This window comes from Lemur catta, chromosome 1 (assembly GCF_020740605.2).
Source record: "Lemur catta isolate mLemCat1 chromosome 1, mLemCat1.pri, whole genome shotgun sequence".
Lineage (NCBI taxonomy): Eukaryota > Metazoa > Chordata > Mammalia > Primates > Lemuridae > Lemur > Lemur catta.
Window position 1 is genome coordinate 173,545,997 of NC_059128.1, and position 24,700 is coordinate 173,570,696.

General features: G+C 38.8%; 2 protein-coding genes across 4 annotated transcripts in view; both read left to right on the forward strand.

Annotated features, from left to right (window-relative positions):
- LOC123630070 overlaps window positions 1-4,199 on the forward strand; it is a 42,035-nt gene extending 37,836 nt beyond the window's left edge. Inside the window, exons 9-11 of one of the 2 annotated variants that reach the window (XR_006732588.1) lie at window positions 1,219-1,325; window positions 1,655-1,835; window positions 3,490-3,532. Coding sequence is in view for 1 of the 2 variants with exons in the window: in XM_045539359.1 (XP_045395315.1) it covers window positions 1,219-1,325; window positions 3,490-3,602; window positions 4,054-4,065 (232 nt within the window). In the remaining variant the exon portion in view is untranslated. Of the gene's footprint in view, window positions 1-1,218; window positions 1,326-1,654; window positions 1,836-3,489; window positions 3,603-4,053 lie in introns of those variants that run through there. The other variant, XM_045539359.1, reaches the window with a different exon arrangement.
- Window positions 4,200-11,908: 7,709 nt separating this feature from the next.
- On the forward strand, window positions 11,909-20,300 carry RNF7 (ring finger protein 7). 2 transcript variants are annotated; one of them, XM_045539361.1, is made up of 3 exons: window positions 11,909-12,215; window positions 17,557-17,604; window positions 19,366-19,919. In XM_045539361.1, the coding sequence occupies exons 1-3, from the start codon at window positions 12,041-12,043 to the stop codon at window positions 19,482-19,484; spliced, it is 342 nt and encodes a 113-aa protein (XP_045395317.1). In that variant the 5' UTR covers window positions 11,909-12,040; the 3' UTR covers window positions 19,485-19,919. The 2 variants fall into 2 exon arrangements, with proteins under 2 accessions (XP_045395317.1, XP_045395318.1); XM_045539362.1 differs by having other exon boundaries at window positions 11,952-12,208; window positions 19,366-20,300.
- Window positions 20,301-24,700: the final 4,400 nt, after the last annotated feature.

A 24,700-nucleotide genomic window follows, 5' to 3' on the forward strand; every position in this document is an offset into this window, starting at 1 on the left:
ACGGTGGCTCACGCCTGTAATCCTAGCACTCTGGGAGGCCGAGGCAGGAGGATCATTTGAGCTCAGGAGTTCAAGATCAGCCTGAGCAAGAGCAAGACCCTGTCTCTACTAAAAATAGAAAGAAATTAGCTGGACAACTAAAAATATATGGAAAAAATTAGCCAGGCATGGTGGCACATGCCAGCAGTTCCAGCTACTTGGGAGGCTGAGGCAGGAGGATTGCTTGAGCCCAGGAATTTGAGGTTGCTGTGAGCTAGGCTGATGCCATAGTACTCTAGCTCAGGCAACAGAGTGAGGCTCTGTCTCAAAAAAAAAAAAAATCCCTGCAGTGCTAAGCACATAATATGCACTTAATAAGTATGCACTCAATGTGCAGGCATCATTGGTATTGTGTTTGCAAGATGCTTTCATATAAACCATTATTCTGATTTCACCACAATCTTGTGAAACAGGCAGGATAGCCCTTTTCAGGCCAGTTTTACAGACGAGAAAGGTGGGACCTTTCTCACATGGCCTGCCCATGACCACATGATTTGACAAGGGGTCAAACCCGACCGGAGGCCGAGGCCTTCACCCAGATTCCCCGTCCATTGCTTATGCCAGAGATTCACAAAGACCAGTCAGAAGGCCACTGCCAGGCCTACACTGTAAAGAATTTTCAACAGTCCTCAAAGAAAGTAGAAAAATAAAGACAATGCAATTTATTTTTCATAAAGCTAAACTTATCTGATTTAAACAGCTATCCTTTATTTTGAGACTATACCCTTCCCAATTTTATGTAAAGATATTTGTTCTTTTATAGCATTGCTTGGTGAGAGTTGTTATTTATTTGATGTAATAAAAGTTGCCAAAGCTTTGCCAGTCCCTCCAAATTTTTGGACATTTTGCTGGTGTGTAAAATCGAAGCAACTTGGAAGTCCTGCACAATATCGCACCATGTCTTTTGAATAAGTAAATGAATGGTGGATTTAAGGCAACTAAAAGTCCTCATTCTACCAATTTACCTAGGAGAAGCATCCAAACTAGAGAGACTAAATTGGGGAAAAGTGGCTTCAGAATATCTTCAGTCTCAAATTGGGTCAGTGTATCATCTTGGGATTGGGGTGGGAGGGTGATGGAGAGAATCTAAAAAGAAAGATCATTCTCTAAAATAACTGGACAGAGTTTCTTTACTTGGCACAATGCCATTTTTTTTTTTTTGTCATTTTCTTTGAGCAGTGTGATCAAATATTCTGCCCACTTAAGGGAAATTGACCTTGGAAACAACGTCCTGGGAGAAATGGCTGCTGCTGACATACTTGAAGCACTGAGAGCCAGAAAGACAGGTAGAGTGCTTTCAGTTTATATGTTTCTCTCTGTCGACACCTGCTCATTGCCAAACACTGTAATACAACTTGCTCGACTTTTTTCATTTAAATAACTGGCCTGGACTATGTGATGACCAGGAACACAGCCACGGCCCGTCCACCATTGTGTCAACCCATCCAGTGACTGGCAGAGTTCAAGAAATTTTATGATGTCATATGCAGCCTTCAAACTAAGTAATGAATGCTTTTAAAGTGAAATTGTCTCTATTGCTTTTTTCCTCTCTCTCATCTTTCATCCTCGCATATTCCCCAAGAAACTCTTCTCCCATATTCTATTCTCCCCGCAGCCCAACCTGCAAGGATTTCTCCAGATATCAGTTGGGAAACTCCAGTAACAGCCCCTGTAAGGTTATGATGTGCTCTCTGGATCATCAAAGAATGGTTAAATTGTGATTGGCATAGGGAGAACATTCTGATCCTGCAACCCCTTGAAAAGGAGAGAATCACATTTGAAATGAATTGGTTCAGGTCAGTCACCCCTGGTCTCCATCACCAATATGCACGACCAGAATTAATGATGGCTACTCTCGCAGCTGATAGAGGGGAGGCGAAGAAATGTCATTTTCAATGAAGCTCAACAAACCACTTCATAAACAGATTTGAAAATACAAATCCGATGTTGTGAAAAGTGGGGAGCACTCTTGGTATGTTACCAGTCACGTCAAGAAGAGAGAATTAAGTAGCACAAGCATCCAGTCTTTACATTTCCCTAGTGCAATGCTCTAAGAGATGTGACAGGATTATATACTGCATTTCTCTTTTAATGCTGGCAGGGTTTTTGAGAGAAGAATTATAATGATATCACTATCTATCATATTGCCATTTTTTAAACTGAAACTATAGCATTTTTTAACAGCCAATTAAGTGATTCCAAGATTTTTAAGTTATCCCTTTATTTTAGAGAATTAGAATATCTACTTCCTATTCCATTAGTTAAATTCAGATTCAACAGAATTATCCTGTTAAATTTAATTCAAATTTAGTTTTGATTTAAGCTCAATAAACTGAAGGCAGGTTAATGCTTTCATTTTGTTTTTCCTGGCACTGCAGTAATTTTTTCATTATACACTGTGACAGAAGACATTACGAGACTGCAGCCAGCTTTCTGACCACTGCTGTAATGAATGCTAATGATGTTCAGTCTCAAAGGACTTGATGGAAAATGATTATCACTGAGTGTGTATTTGGAGCTGGAAAACATCACGCTTGCTTAGTAAATGTTTTAATTTGCATAAATGAGAAGATAATTGTGAAATACCCACCTAGAAATACAAGTACTCATTTAAAAAGCATTAAAAAGTAATTTATAGTTCAAGAAATTATTTTGTCAAATATAATAGTATATATCATGGGTAGCCTTAATGCATCTAGAGCATTTCAATCAGATTGCTCATTTGAACGCCAAGGAAGAATTGTCAAAACAAGGTTCAGTGGTTGGATTCTGTAGGGAAAATCTCTTGCCACTTAGGCCTAATGGCATCATTTTAAACATTAAAAGCAGTTAGTGGCATCACTGATTATAGAACTAATGATCTTCTATTAATTTCTTATGTGTTCTTACCACTTGCAAGTTAACAAGCTAATTTCTAATTCTAATTCTAATTCTAATTTGTTCATGAAATCCAAATGAACAGCCTGAGGTCACTTATTTGACTACCAAGAAGTTCTTAATGACCTACCGTTGATGATGGAATACTCACAATGAAACCTTGCTCAGAAACATCAGCAACCTCATTAAAAAAAAAAAAAAGATAACAAAAAGACAAACTGTTGTGCACATCTTACAGGGTTGTTTTTTCACTAAAAAGGAAACAGAATACTTCAGGACCATTTCATTTTTTCATTCTTTACTTATTTCTTTCAGTATACTCTATCATCCAGGTAAAAGATATGACAGTGAGAATGGGAAAGAAATGACAAGTATGGGAGGTTATTTCGGAGGTAAAGTAATTGTTGTGATCCCTCACATCAAGAAGATATAGGGAAGGGTATCAGGTGAGAGGAAAGTTGCCCAGCTAAGAAGAATGTGGGGAATGCTTCCCTTAGAAGCCTGAGACCCAGTCCGTCCAATGGAGCTCTGAAATATCCTACCCATTTATGAGTATGTTCTTCCCCCATGCAGGTAGACTACCAATCTTAAAAATCACAGTCACTCCCCAGATCTCTTCAGACACCTTCAGATCTATTTGGGAAAATAGCAAGAAATCTGGTATTACCCGTAAAAAGAAGAAAAAGGTATGTTCTTGGATGTGTGTGTGCGTGTGTGTGTGTGTGTGTGTGTGTGTGTGTGTGTGTGTGTGTGTGTGTGTGCCGGTCAGTAGTGGCCACCAGGGGGAGCTGTATGGACCCTGGGCACTCAGGCTGGGGTAGACCTTGCCGTCAGCTGCAGGTGCATGAGGATTTAGGTTCCAGGTCACATTCCCCTAAATCATCATTCGATTCTGATGGCTGATGATTGTACCAAGAGACAAGCAGTAAGTGAACAGCACAGTTATTAATGCAGACCCTACCTCCCTTCAACTCCCAGCCCCACCCAAATCCTAGTTGCTGCTGGCCTACTCTTTATGAAGCCTGTGCTACCTCTTAGGAGGGAATGCTTTACCTAGGTTTATTTTATATTGTATGAAGCTGAACTTCTTTTTTTTTTCTTTTTTCAATTTACTATTTCCTGTTCATTATTTCACAGGCTAAAAACTGAACATGGATGCCATGGACAGCACCTGTTTCCACAGCCAAGCAGCACACCTGTAAAAATATTGCTTGTTCTGGAATGATATCTTTTACTGTAAACAAGCCCCTTTCAAGTATTAAAATTTGATAAGACTATTTTATGAAGGTTCAGAGTAGTGTTAATCCTATCACACTTGTCATTTTCTAAAATGTAGGTTTTACAAGTTGGCCTTAGTAAAAAGAGGTGCAGTTCTTCTCTGGGGCTTCTCTCCTGCATGTGAAATTTATAATTTGAAGGAAGTCATTCTTTATATAAAAAAGAAAGTCTGCACTTGAATGTTTATAGCAGCACAATTCACAATTGCAAAGATGTGGAAACAACCCAAGTGCCCATCAATCCATGAGTGGATTGATAAAATGTGGTCTATGTATACCATGGAGTACTACTAGCCATAAAAAAAATGGTGAATTAATACCTCCTGTATTATCCTGGGTGGAGCTGGAGCCCGTTCTTCTAAGGGAAGTATCACAAAAATGGAAAAACAAACACCACGTGTACTAATTAATTGGTACTAATTGATCAACACTAATGCTCACATATGGGAAGTAACATTCATAGGGTGTCAGGCAGGTGGGAGGGGGGAGAAGGGGGTGGGTAAATCCACACTTAATGGATGCGGTGCACGCTGTCTGGGGGATGGGCACGCTTATAGGGCAGTACAAAGGCAATTTACGTAACCAAAGCGTTTGCACCCCCGTAATGCTCTGAAATTAAAAAAATTAAAAATTAAAAAAAGAAAGTATTATCTTTCATAAATATACCTAGAATTAGGAACAATAAGAATGTTTAGAAATAATAACTTCCTAAAAGATAACAAGATAACATTCCTAAAAACAAGGATTTCCCCCAAATGAGGAAACTTCTAATCACTCTGCCGCACTGTGAAGATGCCAGACAGCCCCATGGGAGGTGGAAGAGGTGTAATTGATCAATGTATGGATGACAAGTTGGACGAGTGGAGTTTTATATGCCTTGACAGTGTGGTGCAGGGACGAAGAGCACGGCCAGGGAGTTAGATGAACCAGAATTCTCTGTGGACCACCTGCTGCTGTCCAAGCAGGTGACCTTGGGCAAATCAGTTCACTTTATACACCTCAGTTTTCCCTTATGTAAAATATAGTTATGAATAGCACCTATTTCATGTGGAGCATTGAATGAGACAGCATGTGGCAAGGTCAAGCATTTTAGAACAATGCCACGTTCATAGTATGCACTTAAAAATAGGGCCAGGCTTGGTGGCTCATGCCTGTAATCCTAGCACTCTGGGAGGCCAAGGCGGGAGGATCGCTCGAGGTCAGGAGTTCGAGCCCAGCCTGAGCAAGAGCGAGACCCCGTCTCTACTAAAAAATAGAAACAAATTATCTGGCCAACTAAAAATATATATAGAAAAAATTAGCTGGGCACGGTGGCGCATGCCTGTAGTCCCAGCTACTCGGGAGGCTGAGGCAGCAGGATTGCTTGAGCCCAGGAGTTTGAGGTTGCTGTGAGCTAGGCTGATGCCACGGCACTCTAGCCTGGGCAACAGAGTGAGACTCTGTCTGAAAAATAAATAAATAAATATAAGTGGCTGCTGTTACTACAGTTATTATCGTGGATGTTAGAATTGAGTGGCTTCAGTTATTTCACCTATGACAGCTACTCAAGAATAATAGAAAAGAAAAAAAGACAACTCAAGACCTATTCATTTTGATGTAAAAACAAAAAATTTCATTCATCCTACGTACAAATTTACCAAGTGCTGGGCAAGTTCATGGAACCAAACTAGCTGTGGAGGTAGGTATCGGTATAGTAAATTGTCTCCACTCTCGCGGATATTAGGATCTAGCTAAGAAGACAAGAGCCTCATATATTAAAAGTGAACAATACAAGAGTCAGAATAATATAAGTCATTAGGCAGGATAAGAAAGGCTATAGAGTAATGAGATCAATTTAACAAATTAACCAGAATTTATACATCTAATTTATAAGACTTCATGAGAAATTGTTCCTGCTTTTTAAAAAAAAAAAAAAAAAGGCCTTTTTGAAATTTGAAATTTGCCACTCATAGCCACTGGGTGGGAGTATAAAATCAACGTGCCTCTTTAAGAGGTCTTTTGGCAATGTCTATTAAAATGAAAAATGCATAGCCTTTGACCTAGCCATTCTATAATACTTTTAGAAATTTGTTTACGCTCAGATATGCAAGCAAACGTGTATGAGGAACTGCAGTACTGTTTATTTTACATTGGAAATAGCTAAATGTCTCTCAATGGGTTCCCAGGGAAATAAATCCCAGTAAATGTATGTGGTGGAATACTATTCAGCCACAAAAAGAATAATGTGGATATGTAAATGCTCATATGGAAAGGTATCCAACTGATACTATTTTAAAAAGCAGGCCAGAGAATAGTATGTGTGAAAATTTTATATTAAAAATGAGTTGATATGGTATGATCCAGAAATTTCACATGTGGGTGTATATCCTAAAGAATTGAAAGCAGGACCATGAAGAAATATTTGTACACCATGTTCATAGCAGCATTATTCACAATAACCCAAAGGTGGAAGCAGCCCAAATGTCCTTGACAGACGAATGGATAAACAAAATGTGTTATATACAGAACACAGAATGTTATCCAGCCTTGAAAAGGAAGGAAATTCTGACACATGCTACAACACGGATGAACCTTGAGGACATTATGCTAAGTGAAATAAACCAGTCAAAAAAAGACAAATACTGTATTCTTCCACTTATGTGAAATACTTAGAGTAGTCAAAATCATAGAGACAGAAAATAGAATGTTGGTTACCAGGACTCAGGGGAAGGGAAAATGGGAGTTATTGTTTAGTGGGTACAGAGTGTTGTGTTTGCAAAACGAAAAAGTTCTGAAGATTGGCTGCACGACAATGTGAATACATGTAACACTACTGAACTATACATTTAAAAATGCTTAAGGGGGTAAGTTTTATGTGTATTTTACCACAATTTAAAATTTTTAAAGGAATTAATGTACTGCTTGTACAAATATACAAATTTCTGGAGAGTCTATTAGCAGTACTTGAGTTTTTTAATTGTATACCTGTCTTGCTATTTTAATGTTTTTATCATTTACAAGCTGTCAATTCTTAAAAACTTAAAATTGTTTGATAAATTATGATGAACTTGTTAAACATCAGGAACAGCGCTCTTTGGTTGCTACATGACCTGGTGCCAGAAGAGTAGAAGAAACACAACAAACGCGATGATTTCCTGGGAGGACAAAAATATGTGGTGGCAAAGAATGATCAGTGAGGACACAAAGATGAGTACACGTTTCCTAAGGGCAGAAGGGAATCCAATTGAAGCAGGTATGGTAAATTCTGTCCAATTTCAGAGATGTTAAAATGTGAAAAAAAGAAGGCCAGGCACAGTAGCTCATGCTTGCAATCTTAGCACTCTGTGAGGCCGAGGCTGGAGGATCGCTTGAGGTCAGGAGTTCGAGACCAGCCTGGAGCAAGAGCGAGACCTAGCCTCTGCCAAAAACAGAAAAAATTAGCCAGGCATGGTGGTGTGTGCCTGTAGTCCCAGCTACTCAGGAGACTGAGGCAGGAGGATCGCTTGAGCCCAGGAGTTTGAGGTTGCTGTGAACCAGGCTGACACCATGGCACTCTAGCCCAGGCAACAGAGCAAGACTCTGTCTTTAAAAAAAAACAAAAAATGTGAAAGAAAGACAGGCCAGGATATGTTTGGATGACTATGCAGACCAATCTGGCAAGGGTCCTAGAGAAGAGAGCCAGGGATGGTTGAGGGCATATTGTGGCAGGGCTTAAATGACCAACTGGGACGTTTAGATTTTGTTCTGATGATATTGTGGAGCTGAGGAACATTTTGAGTAGGAGAGTGCCAGGTGGAAAAGTGGATGTAAGAAAATGAACCAGGCACATTAGATTGAGTGCCAGTTAGATAGGGGAGGAAAGGCAGGAAAGAAGCCAGGACACAATCCAGTGGTAGGGGGATGAGGTTCAGACTCCACAATGGGAATGGAAAGTTGAGTTGATTCTAGAAACTTCTAAAGAAAGAATGAACAGATAATTATACCTGAAGGGTGAGGAAGGGGGAAGAGTCAACAGTGACTGGTTTCAGACCAGAACAATTATACCTAGGAGAGAATTATACTTCAAGTAGAGAAAGGGAACTCTTGAAGGGAAGCTGAATTTTGCAAGAAAGGTCATGAACTCCTTTTTCACCAGCTGAGTTGGAAGCAACAATGAGCCATTCAAGCAGACAAGACTGATATCTAGCAGGAAAAACTCCAGCAAAATTTGGAAGAGAGTTGTAAAAGCATGCACACAGTGTTATACACATCCACACCTATGATTCAAGAAGATCCAATGTAAAGCAATTTTAGACAGATTGATCAAAATGGATCCTGAAAACTCTGCTTTCTTAGGACAGTCTTAAGTTTTCTAAAGAAGGCATCATGAGATTTAGGCACAGGTTTTTCAATTATATTTTTCATCTATTCTGAAATATTCTACATATCTTTCTTTGTTTACCTCTGAAGTTGATCTACAGCATACAATTGATGATTGATGTCTTATATTGAATGAAATATGGTAGTTTGGGGGATTTAAGGAATTCTCCAAAGAGATGCAAATGAACTGGACGGTTCCATCTGATCAAAGAAGACTAGCAAATGCCCAGGGACCTCCGAGCATGGACACAATTATTTCCAAGAAAGAAGATGAGCAATAGCTCTTGTTTGACAAGTGTGATGGAGAGTGGACTTGCTTAGAAGGGCATTCCCAGGAGGATGTAGCATATACATTTGGGGCTGGCTTTGATCTCTAGCTTCTAGGAACAGTTTTCTTGCCTTGTCTTTATAATTTCAAACATTCGTCCCTTTGGGGAAACCAAGACAGTTTAATAGGCAAATTTCACCAGGTTTGGGCTTTTTTCTGCTAATACAATAAAGGAGTTCAGAATATGCCACTGTGGCATAAAGGTTATTTTAAGCTGAAGGCATTTGAGAATTAACAGATGCAGGATGAGTTGTTTTATTTTGTTTTGCTGAACTCTCTTGTCTTCCTAAAAGTGGTGCCTCCCAAAAGAATTCAACTGCCATAAATTCCCACCCAGCAGTTTCAAAACCAGGGAAGATTGACTCCTATTACCAAAGACAAGATGTCAGCACTGGGACAGTAAATCACCTAAATAGACATGTCACAAAACTATCACATCTCCATCTATTCTCCTAAAAGCCTATTTACCTTTTCTAAAAGTTATTTCCCATAAGTGCCCTTTCTCCTGCTCCCTTACCCTTATTCAGACAGTATGTGAGCAGCAAATTCTAATTGCCTCTTTGAGTCATACTTTTCTATGAACTCTGACTACTTCTGTGAATTAAAATGTCTTTTCTCTTGCTAATCTGTTGGTTTAATTTGCAATCCCCCAAGGACTGAATGTAAGAGGGCAGCAGAAAAGTTTTCCTCCCTGACAACAGGAAAATTTATTTTAGTAAAGATTAATGGCATAGAAGAAGGGGGAAACGGGTGAGGACCAAATAAACAACAAAAATGTCCACTTGCACTGAGAGACACGTTTTTCTTAAAGAACTGAAATATTTTGCTGAAGGAAAATCCCAAAATGAAAGCAACTATATCTTCAACATACTGAGCATAAGGAATGGGGACTGTGCAGCTGAGGAAATGGGTCCCAAAATTCAGAGCTTGAGTCTGGGCTTGTTCACACACCCCTGCGGTAGAATGGGAACTGAGCAAGCATGAGGCAGGCAGATATTTGTTTTACTGCCTTCTTCTCCAAGGCCCTCTATAGTTGCTACCCTTTGGGTGCTTATGATTTGAGACAAACCCACTTGGGGGGTGAACCAAAGGGAGCAAATCACAGGAGTCCACTCCAGTTGGCCCAGGCCACGTCTGAATGCCCAACAGCAACCTGAATTTCCTGCCTTTGTTCCTGCTCCCTCTTCTCCCCAGTGGATGCTTGCTTCTTGCACTAAACTCTCACACATGGATTCATTCCTGTTCTCTGTCATCTGAAAAAGTCCTCCTGACATGCAGTGTGTCAAAATTGTACTCCTTATCCACCTTCCCACTTCCCACCCCATGCTCCCTCCTTGTTTCTGTTCACAAATTTCACCCTGGCAAAGACGGCTCTGTCTCTGGATTTCACACCTCAGCACAGGCATGCATGTACATTCCTCAAGCTGAACCATCCTTCTGCCTTTCGGCACCTTCATCTGAGTTTCCTTCCTTTTCTCTTTCAAACTTCCCAGTTCTCACCAACTGGGTGCATTTGATTCCCATCTGGTCCCAGCCTTACTTCTCTATTAGAGATCTAGTATTTACAGCCATCTCTAGTTAGATATGCAGTCTTTCAATATGTACCAAACATGCGTTTTGTGTGGTTCCTCTGGTTTATGTTTGGCTCATAAAGTTGGTGTGGCCAGATTCATGTCTGCACCACCATCAGTCCTCCGCTGTGGCCACAGCTCAGAGAGGTTTGCTCTCTTCACTCTTTTCCTGCCCATGAGGACCTCCCACCTCCCCCAACTCAAACTTCTGCTCTCCGCTTTCCCTCACTACATCTGTCCTCAGGATATCCCCGTACCCTCGAAGCACTTAACACACCACTGAACAAACAGCACGTTTCCATCTAATCAAATGTGACACTGTGTCCATATTTATGTTTCTATACATTTATGCATTTGCTTCCCCTGCCAGACTCCTTGAGTCTGGTTAGCTTCCACGCAGGCACAAGGCTTGAGATCTGGAGATGAGGGGATGGTGGGAGGCTCTGAATCCCCAACCTGACACAGGAGGTGTCCACCACTAGGTGGTGGTGGGAATCAAGCATTCCTTAGGCTCTCTGTGCTTCTGCTTCCTTATCTTCTCAACAGAGATGTCCAGTCGGCTTTGCTTGCGAAAACATAGATTATGACCCTGGGCTATCAGTAGAACAACCCCTGTAATAGGAGTGTGATCTTTGTTACTTCCTTTCTGTGGAACTCATTACTCCTACATACAAAAAGAGGAGGTTAAACTAACTTTAAATGTGGTCCCCAGGGTTCCTGGGATCCTTTTCAGGGATGAAAGTGGCCAAACTATTTGCATAACAGTATTCAGAACTATTTCTCTTTTCACTCTCATTCTCTTGTCAATGTACACTACAGTTTTCCAGAAACTACAGCATATGTGATGTCACTCCTCTAATGATTCTAAAGGGTTTATTACTGTTATTTTTAAATGAGTACATTTTCAATTTTTTGTTTAATTTCTTAAAAAGGAAACATCGATCTATCTATATCTCATATATCTCCTACATAAACAAAAGGTCTTTAAGGTCCTAATAATTTATAAGTGTAAAGGAGTCCTGAGACCAAATAGTTTGAGAAGCACTGAACCAGATTTCTACATCTTCAAGGGCATTCATTTACTCACAACAAAATTGCGCCTCCTAGGCCGGGCATTTTTTAGATACCAAAGATAAGGTGGCGATAGGAACATGGTCCCTAAACATGGTCCCTGCTTTGATAGTTTTACATTTTGGGAGGAAAGAGACAAATGAATAAATTAACAAGATAATTTTTCAGAGTGGCAAGTTTAATAAAGGCATAAAGCAGGACACGTGTGCACACTCTGCACGTCTGCTCCGACGTGAGTAACACGCTACTCTGCAGCGGCCCCATTTTAGCCCAGCGGCCCCAAACCCCCAGCCCTCCCGGCTGCCCCAGGGCGGGGACTCAGGGCGGGGACTGCCGGGTCTCAGTCCCCGCCCCGCTGGCGCTGGCGTAGGTGACGTCACCTGACCGCGTCAGCCAATCGCGGGCGCACCGGCTCCAGCCACGGAGGTGGCGCGCGGCCTGCGGGCGGCGCTGTGGCCCGTCGGGCGGCCCCACGGAGCCGCCATAGCCACCCGCCTCCCCCGACCCAACGTCTCCGCCGCCGGCCCCGCGCCGCCGCCATGGCCGACGTGGAAGACGGCGAGGAGCCCTGCACCCTGGCCTCTCACTCCGGGAGCTCAGGCTCTAAGTCAGGGGGCGACAAAATGTTCTCTCTCAAGAAGTGGAACGCGGTGGCCATGTGGAGCTGGGACGTGGAGTGCGATACGTGCGCCATCTGCAGGGTCCAGGTGATGGGTAAGCGTTGCACGCCAGGCCGGGCCGAGCTGCGGCCTCCGCGCGGCTGGCTCCGGGGCCGGGAGTGACGGGCGGCGCGGCCGAAACCTCGGAGAGCCCCTGCCTGGGGGAGGGGGCGGGGGTCGCCCTGCCCGGGCGTGGGCGACGCGGGCCAAGCCAGTGCTGCGGCCGCCGCCTGGGCCGTGGGGTAGTTCAGCTGGCGCCCAGCGCCTCGTAGCTGGTGTTGTAGGGATAGAAACGGGCAATAAACGGAGGAATGAAAGTAATTTCAGATATTGACGGGTGTGACCAAGAGAATAAAACTGGGTGATTTGATAGGAACCGGGAGGAGCCACTTCGGTTTTTGTAGCCATCCCACTCCAAAAGCATACCGCAGAGGGGTCAGGGTAAAGGCCGTCATTCAGCTGTGCACTTTAATGGTTTGGGCCAGAACGCTAAAGTGATGCGCAGGAGTCGTCTTCCCCAAAGAACGATACCCCCAGGTCTGCTCGAGAGGCGCCGGGGAGGAGGGTTTGCCGCCATTGCACTTCCGTATTAGCTACTGCTGCTGTTCGGCTGGCTTTTAAATCTCGGTTGATCTAAGACGGGTCAGATGGCACTAGCTTGGCTTGAAGGGTCTGTAGTGTGGTTCAAGAATATTTAAGTTTCATGGGAATTGAATAACGTAAGCCCTGTATTAAGAAACATAACACTTCATCTCCATTTTGCCTCCCTCCCCATCGTAGGATGACATTTCCTGGAGAAGATACTGCCCTGCTCTGAGTCATGTGTTTGTAGAGAACCCTCTTTTACAAATATGTCTTCTTTTTATAATATTTTGAATTAAACTATAGGACCGAATGAAACATTTCAGAACAGCTTAATTTCATTATGTTTTATATGGTTCTGTTTTAAGATCTCAGACCTCTTTGAAAAAGAGGTGTTATTTAAATACAAATTAAGTTTTTTAATAGGATATTTTAAATTACATTGAGAGCATCTTAAATTGAGTTGTTCCTTGAAGGAAACTGAAGAAAACTGAGCTTTCTGTAGTTTGAAAACTTTGTGATTTGTCCTGAAAAATGAGAGAATTGGAGAACATAAAAATAATTGCTTCTTTCTTAGGAGATGAGACTTTAAAACTACCAGAATCAACAGATTTTGCAGTTTATGCTCTCTTTTTCTTTTTTCCATAGGAGCTTGTTTCAAAGAGGATTTACAACAACGAGATTCAATTTTTTTTTCTTTTGAAACACCTTGATTTTAGACATGCTCCACTTATTTTACATATTAGCTTTTAAAAGTATCTAATTTATTTGCCTGCAGTGCAGCTCCCCTACACCCCCACCCCTTCCTTAAGAACTAGGATCATAATTTCCCGTTTGGGAGGCATTTTCATCTGATCCAGGAGTACTGATCTTTTTATTCTTTTGCAAGACAAGCTTTGCTAAAAATTTTATCACCTAAATTTCCTTCAGTGTAAAGGAAAATAAACTTCCTTTTAGTTCCTTTTTAGTTTAAAAAGAATGTTCCCAAAGGACATTATTAAAGAATTTCTCTCTTAAAAATCTATTTTCTCCCCAAAGAAAAAACATTTAGTAAGAAGTGCAGAACCTAAAATAATGACTGAAAAATTGCAACAAATAAACTTTACTGAGATATTTAAAAGTAGGTCAAAGTATGTGCTATAAATGACAACATTAACTTTCTAATTATAGTAAGTATTCTGCTACTGCAGATTAATGTTACATATTTACAACAGCTGTACTTTGGGTTCAGGAAAAGTATTCTGGACTAGACCTTTGTATTTTATTTATAAGGTGTTAAAACTCACATAGTCGTCAAGTGACGGCAGAAGGATATTTGCTTTTCAGACTTTCCAGTCCTTATATTAATATTATACTTGTTAGAAATATGCTGTTTTAGATGCTAGGAATGTCATTGAAATAATTTTTTTTCTTTTATCTGAAATTTTAGGATAATTTGTATTTGGCTCAGTTTTTGATAATGAATCTAAATCAAAGCTGTGAGTATAATTCAGAGACTTCTAGATTCTGCAGTATGAACCCACTTAGTTCCTATTCCTTAATATTTGGAATTTATGTTACACACTTGAATGATTTATTATACTTTTTGCTTCAAGATTTGCCTATCAGTCCATCTCAATGTGGGTAATACTCTTGGTTTCCACTCTCCTTTCATTCTGAAAGGAGCACATGGCACAGGAGCTGATAAGGAAGAAAAGAGGTTTGCTAGTATAGCCAAGTTATAATAGCCAGCATGGCTATATGTTAGTTATATAGCCTGCAAGACTGTATGTTAACTTGGACATTTCACATAACCTTTTGGAGCCTTCATTTTCTAATTTGTAAAAGAGGCAGTTAGGATCACCCAACCCCTAACATTCTAAAGATTTTGTGATTGCACAGAGCTAGTGCCAGGTACAGGTAGCATGTCTTCACTGTTACATCACAATCCTTAGAATATGTATTAGATTATTAAGTGTGAAATGTCCGATTTCCTTAAGAACTAAGTTTGACAGTTGATGTCTCTGACATTTCCCTTTGACACTTCTTGTTTTATTTTTATTGTGAAAGTATATCCTCATTCTTTCAAACACATGGTTTGGCTTGTGATTATCTTTCAAGTTTTTTTAGAGCAATTTTTGTGAAACCACGAATAAGTCACAAATTCACATTATTTTCAAACATGAGTTCCATCATGGAACCAATGTGGCACAGACAGCTCAAAATACCAACGAACTGTTTAGGAAGGTTGTGGCTAATGAACGCACAGTACGTCAATGGTTTGAGAAGTTCCGTTCTGGTGATTTTAATCTTGAAAATGAGCCATATCAGTGACCTGAGACCAAGGTGGATAATGATGAGTTGAAAGCTGTAGTGGAATGGAATCCATCTCAACCTACACGTGAATTTAGCAGCAATGTCTGATGTTGCTATTCCAACAATATTGGACCATTTGAAACAAATGGGCAAGGTAAAGAAGCTGGATAGATGGGTACCACATGAATTAAATGAGCATCAGAACAGAAATCGTCTGGAAGCTTGCCTTTCTTTGCTGTCATGAGATAAAGGTGAAACATTTCCACACTATATTGTTACATGTGATAAAAAATGTATTCTTTTTGACAATCACAAGCCTTTGGCACAGTGTTTTGATAAAGATGAAGTGCTGAAAAGAAACACAGTCCAAACCTGAATAGTCATCAAAAAAAGCTAATGGTGTCTGGTGGTCCATCACTGGTATTATCCTACAGCTTCATGAAGCCTGATCAGGCAGTTACAGCAGATGTCTACTGCAGTCAATTGGACAAAATGATGAGGATGCTTGCAATTAAGCAGCCAAGATTGGTCAATAGAAACACACCAATCCTCTTGCAAGACAATGCTCAACTACTTTTCACACAAACAACACTGGACTTGGAAACTCTCTGTCATCCACCGTATTCACCAGACTTTGCACCAACGGACTACCACTCCTAAGCTTTGGGCCACTTCTTGCAAGAAAAAAATATTCAATTCTTGACAAGCTGTGGAAAATGTGTTTTGAGATTTCATCGCCACTCGGTCTCCAGGCTTCTTCGCTGCTGGCATAAACAAGCTACTGTTAAGATAGCAAAAGTGTGTCGATAAATTAGGCACATACTTTGATTAATTTTACTGCTTCTTGTTTGAGATACAGTAAGCTTAACTTTTGATGCAAAATCGGACATTTCCTACTTAATGACCGAATAGTTGTTTGCCTGTCTACCTCCCCATTTGCTGGTGAACTACTTGGGATCCAGCCTTGGTCATTTTGGTGTCCCCAGTGCATAACTCCATGCAGAGTAGATGCTCAGTAATTGTGGAATTAAAGAAAGCCACAGGAGACAGTGGTTGTTTTTAATCCACACTGAAGAGACCAGGGCAGTGGTGTTTTTTTAAAGGTAAGAGCATGGGGAGAGGAGCAAACAAATGCCTGAGCATAATCCAGTGTAAGAAGAGAAGCAGGCAGGCTTCAACTCCACCATGTTTCTATTTTTACAGAATTATTTTTCTTCTATTTATGTTAAAAGCTGGTTTTGTTTTTTTCTGTTGCTTAGAATTTCCTTTTACCTAACCCTGACTTCTCTTCCAGCTAGTGAATGAATCCATTTTTGGTCCCTAAAATATTCTGTATTACCTCCTTCATCAAGCTAACAGTACTACAGATTGAATTTTGAAAACTTCTCATATACCCTTTAGGTTCCCATTCTTAGTATTTACACCCAAGTAATTTATTAAAATACTTTGCTATTGTTGAGTAGATGCTTTGGGCTCAGACTTACCTGTAAAGGGAGGATTTTCTTAAAAAGGAAAAAAACCTAGTATTTTGGGGTACCTAGTATTTATTTTATCTATAAATTCTCACAAGTATGTATCATCCTCACTTAATATATAAATACCTCATGATAGTATTCCTTTTTTGTTTTTTTAAACAAATGAGGGAATTGAGGTTCATAATTGGTCCAAGGCCATGGAACTAGTAAATGCCAGTGAAGTGAGTCTTGACTATAGCTCTCCCTGGCTCCAGAGCCCTGCTTTCCCTTCTATTAATACATCTCACTGCCTTTCACCAGTGTTGTTTGGATGACTGTCAGTAGTGACCTATTAGGACCATACAAAATTGTTTATTTTAAAGGAACTGTCAAGTGTCTAGGGAAGAAAGTAAGAGGTTACTTTGTATGAGTTGCTGAAGGAAAACTTCTTTGTCAATAAGTATGAGTGACTCAAGAAAATTGTTTATGAAAGAATCAGAAATTTTTTTCAATTTAATTTTTGTATAGGCTATACAGTCACATAGTTAAAAAAATTTAAGAAGGTATATGGCAAAAACTTGCCTTCCCATTCCAACTCCGCCCAGTAAACTTTATTATTGATTTCTTGGGTATTCTAGATTTTCTTTATGTGTATATAAACAAATACCAATACATGTGCATGATATATTTAAAAGAGTGTCTTGAAAATAAACTGCCTCTGAGCATGCCCAGTGATCTTACAGTAACTTCCAATGTAGTGGAGGATGGCATGTTTTTCTCCGGTGGTTTTCTCCACTGGCGCTGTCAAGGCATCTTTTCATCAGAGCTTGTAAAAACAGAGGGTTTGTTAACCCTTGTGAAATTGCTCCTGGTCATACGTAAATCAGTAGAATGCCTTATATTTTATTCGTCTTTAAATAGTTATGTTCAGATGAGAAATTAATTGTGTGAGTCTTTTATCTCCATCTCTAACCCTTAAAGGCTTTTATTTGACTTTGAAGTGTCTGAATTTTAAAAATTGCATTCTGAGCATCAGAATGAGAATTGCTATTTGTTTACTTTTAGATGCCTGTCTTAGATGTCAAGCTGAAAACAAACAAGAGGATTGTGTTGGTATGTTGTAATTTTGTTCTCTTGCTTTTTCAACTGAAGGTTTTCTCTCAGTGGGGTTGTTTGAATTTGTAGTTAAGATTGACCTTATCAATACACAAAAATAAACTGTAAAGCAATGATCCATTATTAATATAAAATGTGTTGATTCTCAAAAAGCTTTAATGGAATGAATCTGTAAGACGTTTTATAGCTGTAATCAAGATGAACTGGATATATATTGCAGACATGGTCATAATAAATATTTTGGTAATCAGAAAAGAAGTAATTATCTTCTGTTAAGAAAATTATAAAATGAGGGATTTGTCAAAACATTATTTGACAAAACATTATTTGGCTGTGTTGTAGGTCAGTTTTGGTTCTAATAAAGCATTTCAGTTTTCAATACTCTGATACACCATTTAACTTTTCAATTAAGGTAGGAAAAACTCTAAGTCTCAAGTCTTTTTTTGGAATGTAGTTTGTGTATTGAAATAAATTTTTTTTATAGTCTTAGACTAAAAAAGTTGTCTTAGACTAAATATTTAAAGCAATTTAAAGGTTTTTATGTCCTAGTTCTTGAGGTGATCACTTCTAGATTGCTATATAAAAGTTTTTATAGATTTTTCTAAAATAAAAGATTAACTTTGTAGTTTTTTTTGCATGGTTTCTATACAGCTTCTTGATGATTTATGCAGTTCTGATCAAATCCTGTTTCTTCCTCCTGAAACACTTAGGATTTTTTCCCATTGCCTCCCATATTCTACAGCCAATTTTCATAGGAAGTAGTTTTTCTTCCCCTCCCCCTTATTTCTTTCATTTAATCTTGTCAAGCAAGGAGCAAATGAATCCCAAGTTTGAGATTGTATTCCAGATTGTGGGTGATTTCCCTTGGTTTAAAATTTTTCTTTCATGCTTCTTGTTGAAAAAATACTAATTTGGGTTTTGTGAGGAGCAGGCCACTTTGATCACAAAGAGACCTTTCTCTAGCCAGCCACTCTGAAAATTGCATTGTCACATGAGCAACTGCACTGCTCATTTATGATTTAACACAACTTACCACTTCTGGAAAACAGCTCAGTAGATATACAACTGATAATGTTTAGAAGCATGTCATATGTTTATAATAGCCTACTATGAACTGAGAACATTTAAAACTCACTATATCTTGATAAATTAAAATCAGGAGGACATTTTTCAATAAAATAAAGCCCAGAGATCTCTAAGGTCAGTGCATGACTGACAAGGTCTGGGATCTACGGAAGGTTCAAGTCCTTTAGTCTCCACACTTCAAGAAGACAGCATGTGGTGCTATGTGGGAACCAAAGGTCATCAACATCACCCACATGTTGTAGAACAGGGATGGAAATTCCCCTAAACAGTGACTTATATCTTAAATGTAACTTACACATTTATTAATAAGTTTCTTTGTCTTTGTAGATAGTAAAAAAGTACTTTGGCCAATTAACCATATTTTTTCAAGATTATGAACCTTTTTTTTTTTTTTTTTTTTTTTTTTAGTATATTTTTGAATTTTTTTTGTAAAGACAAGGTCTCACTCTATCACCCAGGCTGGAGTCCAGTGGCACATTCATAGCTCACTGCAACCTCAAACTCCTGGGCTCAAGCAAGCCTCCCACCGCATCCTCCAGAGTAGCTGGAACTATAGGCTTGCGCCATTACGTGCAGCTCCATGAATGTTATTCTTAATATAAAATAAGCTAAAATTTTTAGTTTAGTAATTTAAATTGAAATATGTAACATCAACTCTTCTTTTTCTTTCAGTGGTCTGGGGAGAATGTAATCATTCCTTCCACAACTGCTGCATGTCCCTGTGGGTAAAACAGAACAATCGCTGCCCTCTCTGCCAGCAGGACTGGGTGGTCCAAAGAATCGGCAAATGAGAGTGGTAGAAGGCTTACTTAGTGCAGTTGTGCGGAGCCCTGGTGGATCTTGTTACCAAGTGCCCTACAAAATCTCGAACACTCCGGGGGATTAATTCTTCGAATAAGGAGTCAATGGATCTGTGGTCCTTTGAGACTCATCAGGGGCATGGTTTAGCATTTTGACAGTTTTCTTTTCAGAAATTCTCCACAATTAAGAAGATAATTTATTAAAGATGGTCTTTCCTACCTCTGTGGTATGAGTCACGCACACTACTTAGAAGTGCTATAGAAAAGGAGAGAACTCAAAATTGAGTGACTTTTATTATTTTCCTGTTGATATATACAATGAATTGTGGAAGCAGTTCCTTTCAGAGAACTTGTTGCATGCTTGTGGTTGATCAGTTAAAAAGACAGCATATTATAGAAGCAAATAAAGTGCAGTTTAAAACCCAATTCTTATCCTTAATTTTTTCCTAACACTTATTTGTGGCAGGGAAGGGGGTAATCTATGAAAGCTTTATTTGATAGGAGAATTTTAAGTTTGGGCCATTGAACAGGGTAAATAAAATTTAACTTTTGGGCATATGGAATGTTGATTGTCTTTTATCATTCTCAATCATTGACTCATCAAGAAAACCTAGATCTGCAGTTACCTCACTGTTCAATTATTGAGTAGTAAATGACAGAATTATTTTCTGGTTCTGGTCAGGTGATGTTGTAATTTAACTGTTTTAGGTGTAAAGTTGAGGAAGAAAAGTTTACCAGTGTAGCATTGGACCAAAAGTTTATTTTATCACACAATGTTTTAATAAATGGTTTATTGTCTTTACCTTATTTGAATTGTCATTATTACAATTTTATGGTCAACCTTAAACTTAACGTTCATAAACTAATTTGTCAAGTAAATGCTTTCATTTAATTTGAAGAAATCTGTATACTCTTTCATTTGGCAATAATTTAAGGTTTATTACCTGGAAACACAGAAATGCAAGAAAATACTTAAGTTTTATCAAACTCATTCACATTCAGGGTAGGTTATTTCATAACAAATTATGACCACAAGTTCATTTTGAGTTCTTACATAACAGAGGCCACTGATAAGAATTTAAAAGATAAAAATCTTAACTATTCACATCTGATTCAGTTTGCCATTCTGGATCCTTCTAAATCTAAAGGATATGGATACATAAAAGAATGTTAAAGGTAACAATTAAAATTCTGTATACTTTCTTACTGGCTACTTTTTATTTATCAGACTTCTCTGGAAATGTTTGCTTTATTGTATGTTTTTTCATGGTTGTCTTTGTAGGTGCTAAGAAGATTAATTATACAAATATGTTTGGCCATTTGAATGTGTTTATCATTGTGCAATAAACTGTGTTAGTAGCTCTTTGACCTTTTTAAAAGGTTGTGTCCATAAGATGTGAACCAAATATTTGACTTTGCAGTGAAGAGGGAAGTAGTAAGAGTGTCGGGTTACTGTCAGTATGAACGCATGTAAATGCAGTGTGGGGAATGGTAATAATTAGATTTTCCACACAGGAAAACAACAGTCCCACCACCTAACAAAGCTGTTTATGTTCTACATCAGCATCTGAGGGTAGAAGAGGAGGAGGGACTGGGACAAAGCAGCACTGATCCTACTCATCATGGGGTGATTGATAGCAACTCATCTACATAGCCGTCTGAAAGTTTAGTACATACTGTTTCATCAGAAAGGACATACTGTGACATTTAATTATGGGTTCCAACACAAAAGTTAAGCATTAAAGAGGTTTTTCTTTCCATTTGATTAAATGATGTTTATTTTACTAGTGTACTGGAAACAAACAGTAGTCATCTCTAGCTATTTAATTTTCCATCTATACAACTTGCATTGCTGTATTACAGCTGACATCTAGTTCAGTAAATCTTACCCTGTCAGTCCCATTGCTTCCTTTTTATAGAGAATATTGTGTCCCCTTAAGTATATTTCCTACATACATACTTCAAGTATACATAATTATATAAAATAGAAATGAAAGGAATTTATAATTCAATTGTATTTCACTAGGTAAATACTTGGGCAGAAGACATAATGAACTAGGCCGATGCTGTGTGTGAGTGTGTGCAAGCAATCATGATGTGGACGGCAACAATGTAGACTGATGTAGTGACTCAGAAACGGGCATTTCCATAGATAGGACTTTTTTCCTCCAAAATGATGTACTGAACAAAAACTGTACAATTTTCACTTACACATTAATTGCATATTCAGAAACTTCAATGAATTTTAAAACCATGCAAAAAAAATACTTCCTGTTTATATGTAAAAAGTTGGGTTCTGGACTTGGATCATTGTAAACAGATTTTTCTACTCCACGAATGGACTAAAAAAGTCATGCAGGATGCTGATCTATCTTTCATCATGTGAGACTGTCCCATACATGTCAAGACATCTAACTTCCCTGCCCTCCACCCTTTAAAAGCAAGTGTTGCTATCAGTCTTTGTGCCATTTCCAAACACATTTCCAAAACATCCCCTTTAGAGGTAGTGCTGGCTTTGGAGCACTGGTCTAAATGCTTGTATGAGCACTTAACTGTGTATACTTGGGTGCCACAGTCTCCCAGAAACATACTAAAATGACCCAGACATAAAATAACTTCTTTAAAAGGCATAAGAGTTCAGATTTTTGAATGGCTGCTATCTTAAAAAAAGTACATAGAGCCAAACCTTGCTGATCAGTGTGTATGTATTCTAGTGGTGTGAATAACTCTTGAATTAGTGTTTAATACCTAAAACACACATGGGGTTCATGAATATTCACTTGGCCAAGGCTTTTAGACCTAAAGAATAAGCTCAAAATTGTTTTAACCAAAGCTAGTGTAGAAGCCTTTAGGATCAGAAAAAAATTTATAAGTGTTCCTTTAAAGTTGAATAGACAAAAAAAGTAACTAGGCCAGGCACGGTGGCTCACACCTGTAATTCTAGCACTTTGGGAGGCCAAGGTGGGAGGATTACTTAAGGCCAGGAGTTCAAGACCTGCAAGAGCTAGACCCCTGTCTCTACAAAAAATAGAAACATTAGCCAGGTGTGGTGGCACACACCTGTAGTCCCAGCTACTCAAGAGGCTGAGGCAGGAGAATAGCTTGACCCCAGTAATTTGAAGTTGCATTGAGCTATAATGATGCCACTGCACTCTAGCCCAGGCAACAAAGCAAGACCCTGTCTCAAAATAATAATAATAATAATTAGTAAATAAATAGAAAAGTAACTGTAAGAAGAACAAAGCACTTTGTTATTTTTAAAGATATTGTCAAGGATCCAGGCTCAGTGGCTAGGACTACAGAGTCCTAGCTACTCAGGAGACTGAGGAGGATCACTTGAGCCTAGGAGTTCAAGGTTGTAGTGTGCTATGATTGCACCTGTGAATAGCCAGCCACTGCACTCCAGCCTGGGCAACATCGAGACACCATCTCTAAAAAAATAAATAAGAAATAAGTTGTTGCCAAGGGCAAATCTGGGTAATGAACACTTTATGCTCTGAAATGAAAATTAGGAAATTTCAGTGTTTAGTAAACCCTTGTTTATAAAAATATTTAAAGAATAAAGTATTACTGATATGGATATAAGGAAAATTGAATGAGAGTACAAATAGATTTAAAAATTTTTATAGTGAACATTTGAATGATAAAATAATGAAAAATGTTTGCATGGAAATTCCTTTTTGCCATCTTTCTATCCTTCCACTTCTGCCACGGTTAGGTTTTGCTCAACATAATAAGTCTTACAGGGGAAGTATTTTCTCTATATTTTGATACTCTTACTTAGTGGCTATAGAGCCAGGATACCTAGATTGGAATCCCAGCCCCACCATTTACTTGTATGATTTTGGGCAAAGTACTTCATTTCTTCATACCTTAGTTTTCTCAAGTACAATGCAGATAATAATAATACCATCCATCTCCTTAGATTGTTTTTAGGATTGAGGACTAAATGGATAAACTCAGAACTGTGTCTGGCACATGGACCAGTGCTACTGTTTGTGTTTCATTTTAGTCACTTTTAGAAGCTCCTTTAATAGAAGAGTTAATTTAAAACTAATATGTTTTCAGTTATGGGGCAAAGCACTCCTAACTGTTCTCAATAAAAAATTTATAAGAAAAAGTTCATTGTTGTCGACTTGTTTAGATTACTTGTAGCACTGTGAGTTTTTGTGAAGAATAGTAATGAGGCCTTAATGACTTCCCTGTTATATTTTGCCAATATGATTTCCCGATTTTATATTAAGAAAAGGTTTTTTAAATGTTGAGCTCTCATTTTAATTTTAGGTTTTCCATCATGATAAAAATATTTCATTGGAATCTTACAAATATGAATATAGGAGTATATTTTTTTACCACTTGATTGATTTGGGGGATATTTGGATGGTTTAGAAAATTGACCTTTTTCTACAACCCTCAATTTTCATTTTCATAGTCTTTCAGAGCTGGAGTAAGCTTTGTCTTGTCTATACACTTGGTGAACCTGAGTCAGTGGTTAGAACAGAATCTGCTTTTCCTAGGTTGGCTGCAAGGAAGCACTTTTCCTGGGTGAGTGTAGCTACAGGATAACATAGTAGTAAGGCTGCAATTTTAGAGTCAGTCAGCCCAGCTTGGAATCTTGGCTCTATCATTTACTAGCTGTGTGATTTTGCACAAAATCCTTAACTTCTCTGTGCCTACTTCCTCAACTAAAATAAGAATAACAATGTATCTACCTCATAGAGTTTTTATGAAGAGTAAATAAATTAATACATTTTAACTGATAGAATAGTACCTAAAACATAGTAAGCATTCAATAAATGTTAGCCATTATTGTAGATCACTGTTGACGCTGCTGGTTTCTTTGCCTTAATTATAGAATGACGTTACAGAAAGGAATATTGTTCGCAGTGATTCTTGTGAGAATTATAATGTCTGTCTGTAGCCACAGCCTGTGAAAAATAGCTAACAGGAGTTTTTAGGAGAGTGGTTTTTAACCTTTTTTAAAAAAAACACTCCAATACATTCCCACAGTGGTTCCCAGAGAAGTGTGTGTGTGTGTGTGTGTGTGTGTGTGTGTGTGTGTGTGTGTTTGTGTGTGTGTGTGTGCATGTGTTTAACAAACAGGGTAAGGAGGAGAGTTAGAAAAAACTGCTCAGATGAAAATCTTGGTTAAAAACTCTTGAAACTGGCTGGGCACTGTGGCTCACACCTATAATTCTAGCACTTTG

Excerpts from the sequence above, each read along its gene's own strand:
- RNF7 (XM_045539361.1), top strand. The coding sequence starts at position 12,041 with ATGGCCGACGTGGAAGACGGCGAGGAGCCCTGCACCCTGGCCTCTCAC. Across the intron at positions 12,216-17,556 it reads CTGCAGGGTCCAGGTGATGG|ATGCCTGTCTTAGATGTCAA; the intron begins GTAAGCGTTGCA and ends GTTTACTTTTAG. Across the intron at positions 17,605-19,365 it reads CAAACAAGAGGATTGTGTTG|TGGTCTGGGGAGAATGTAAT; the intron begins GTATGTTGTAAT and ends TTTTTCTTTCAG.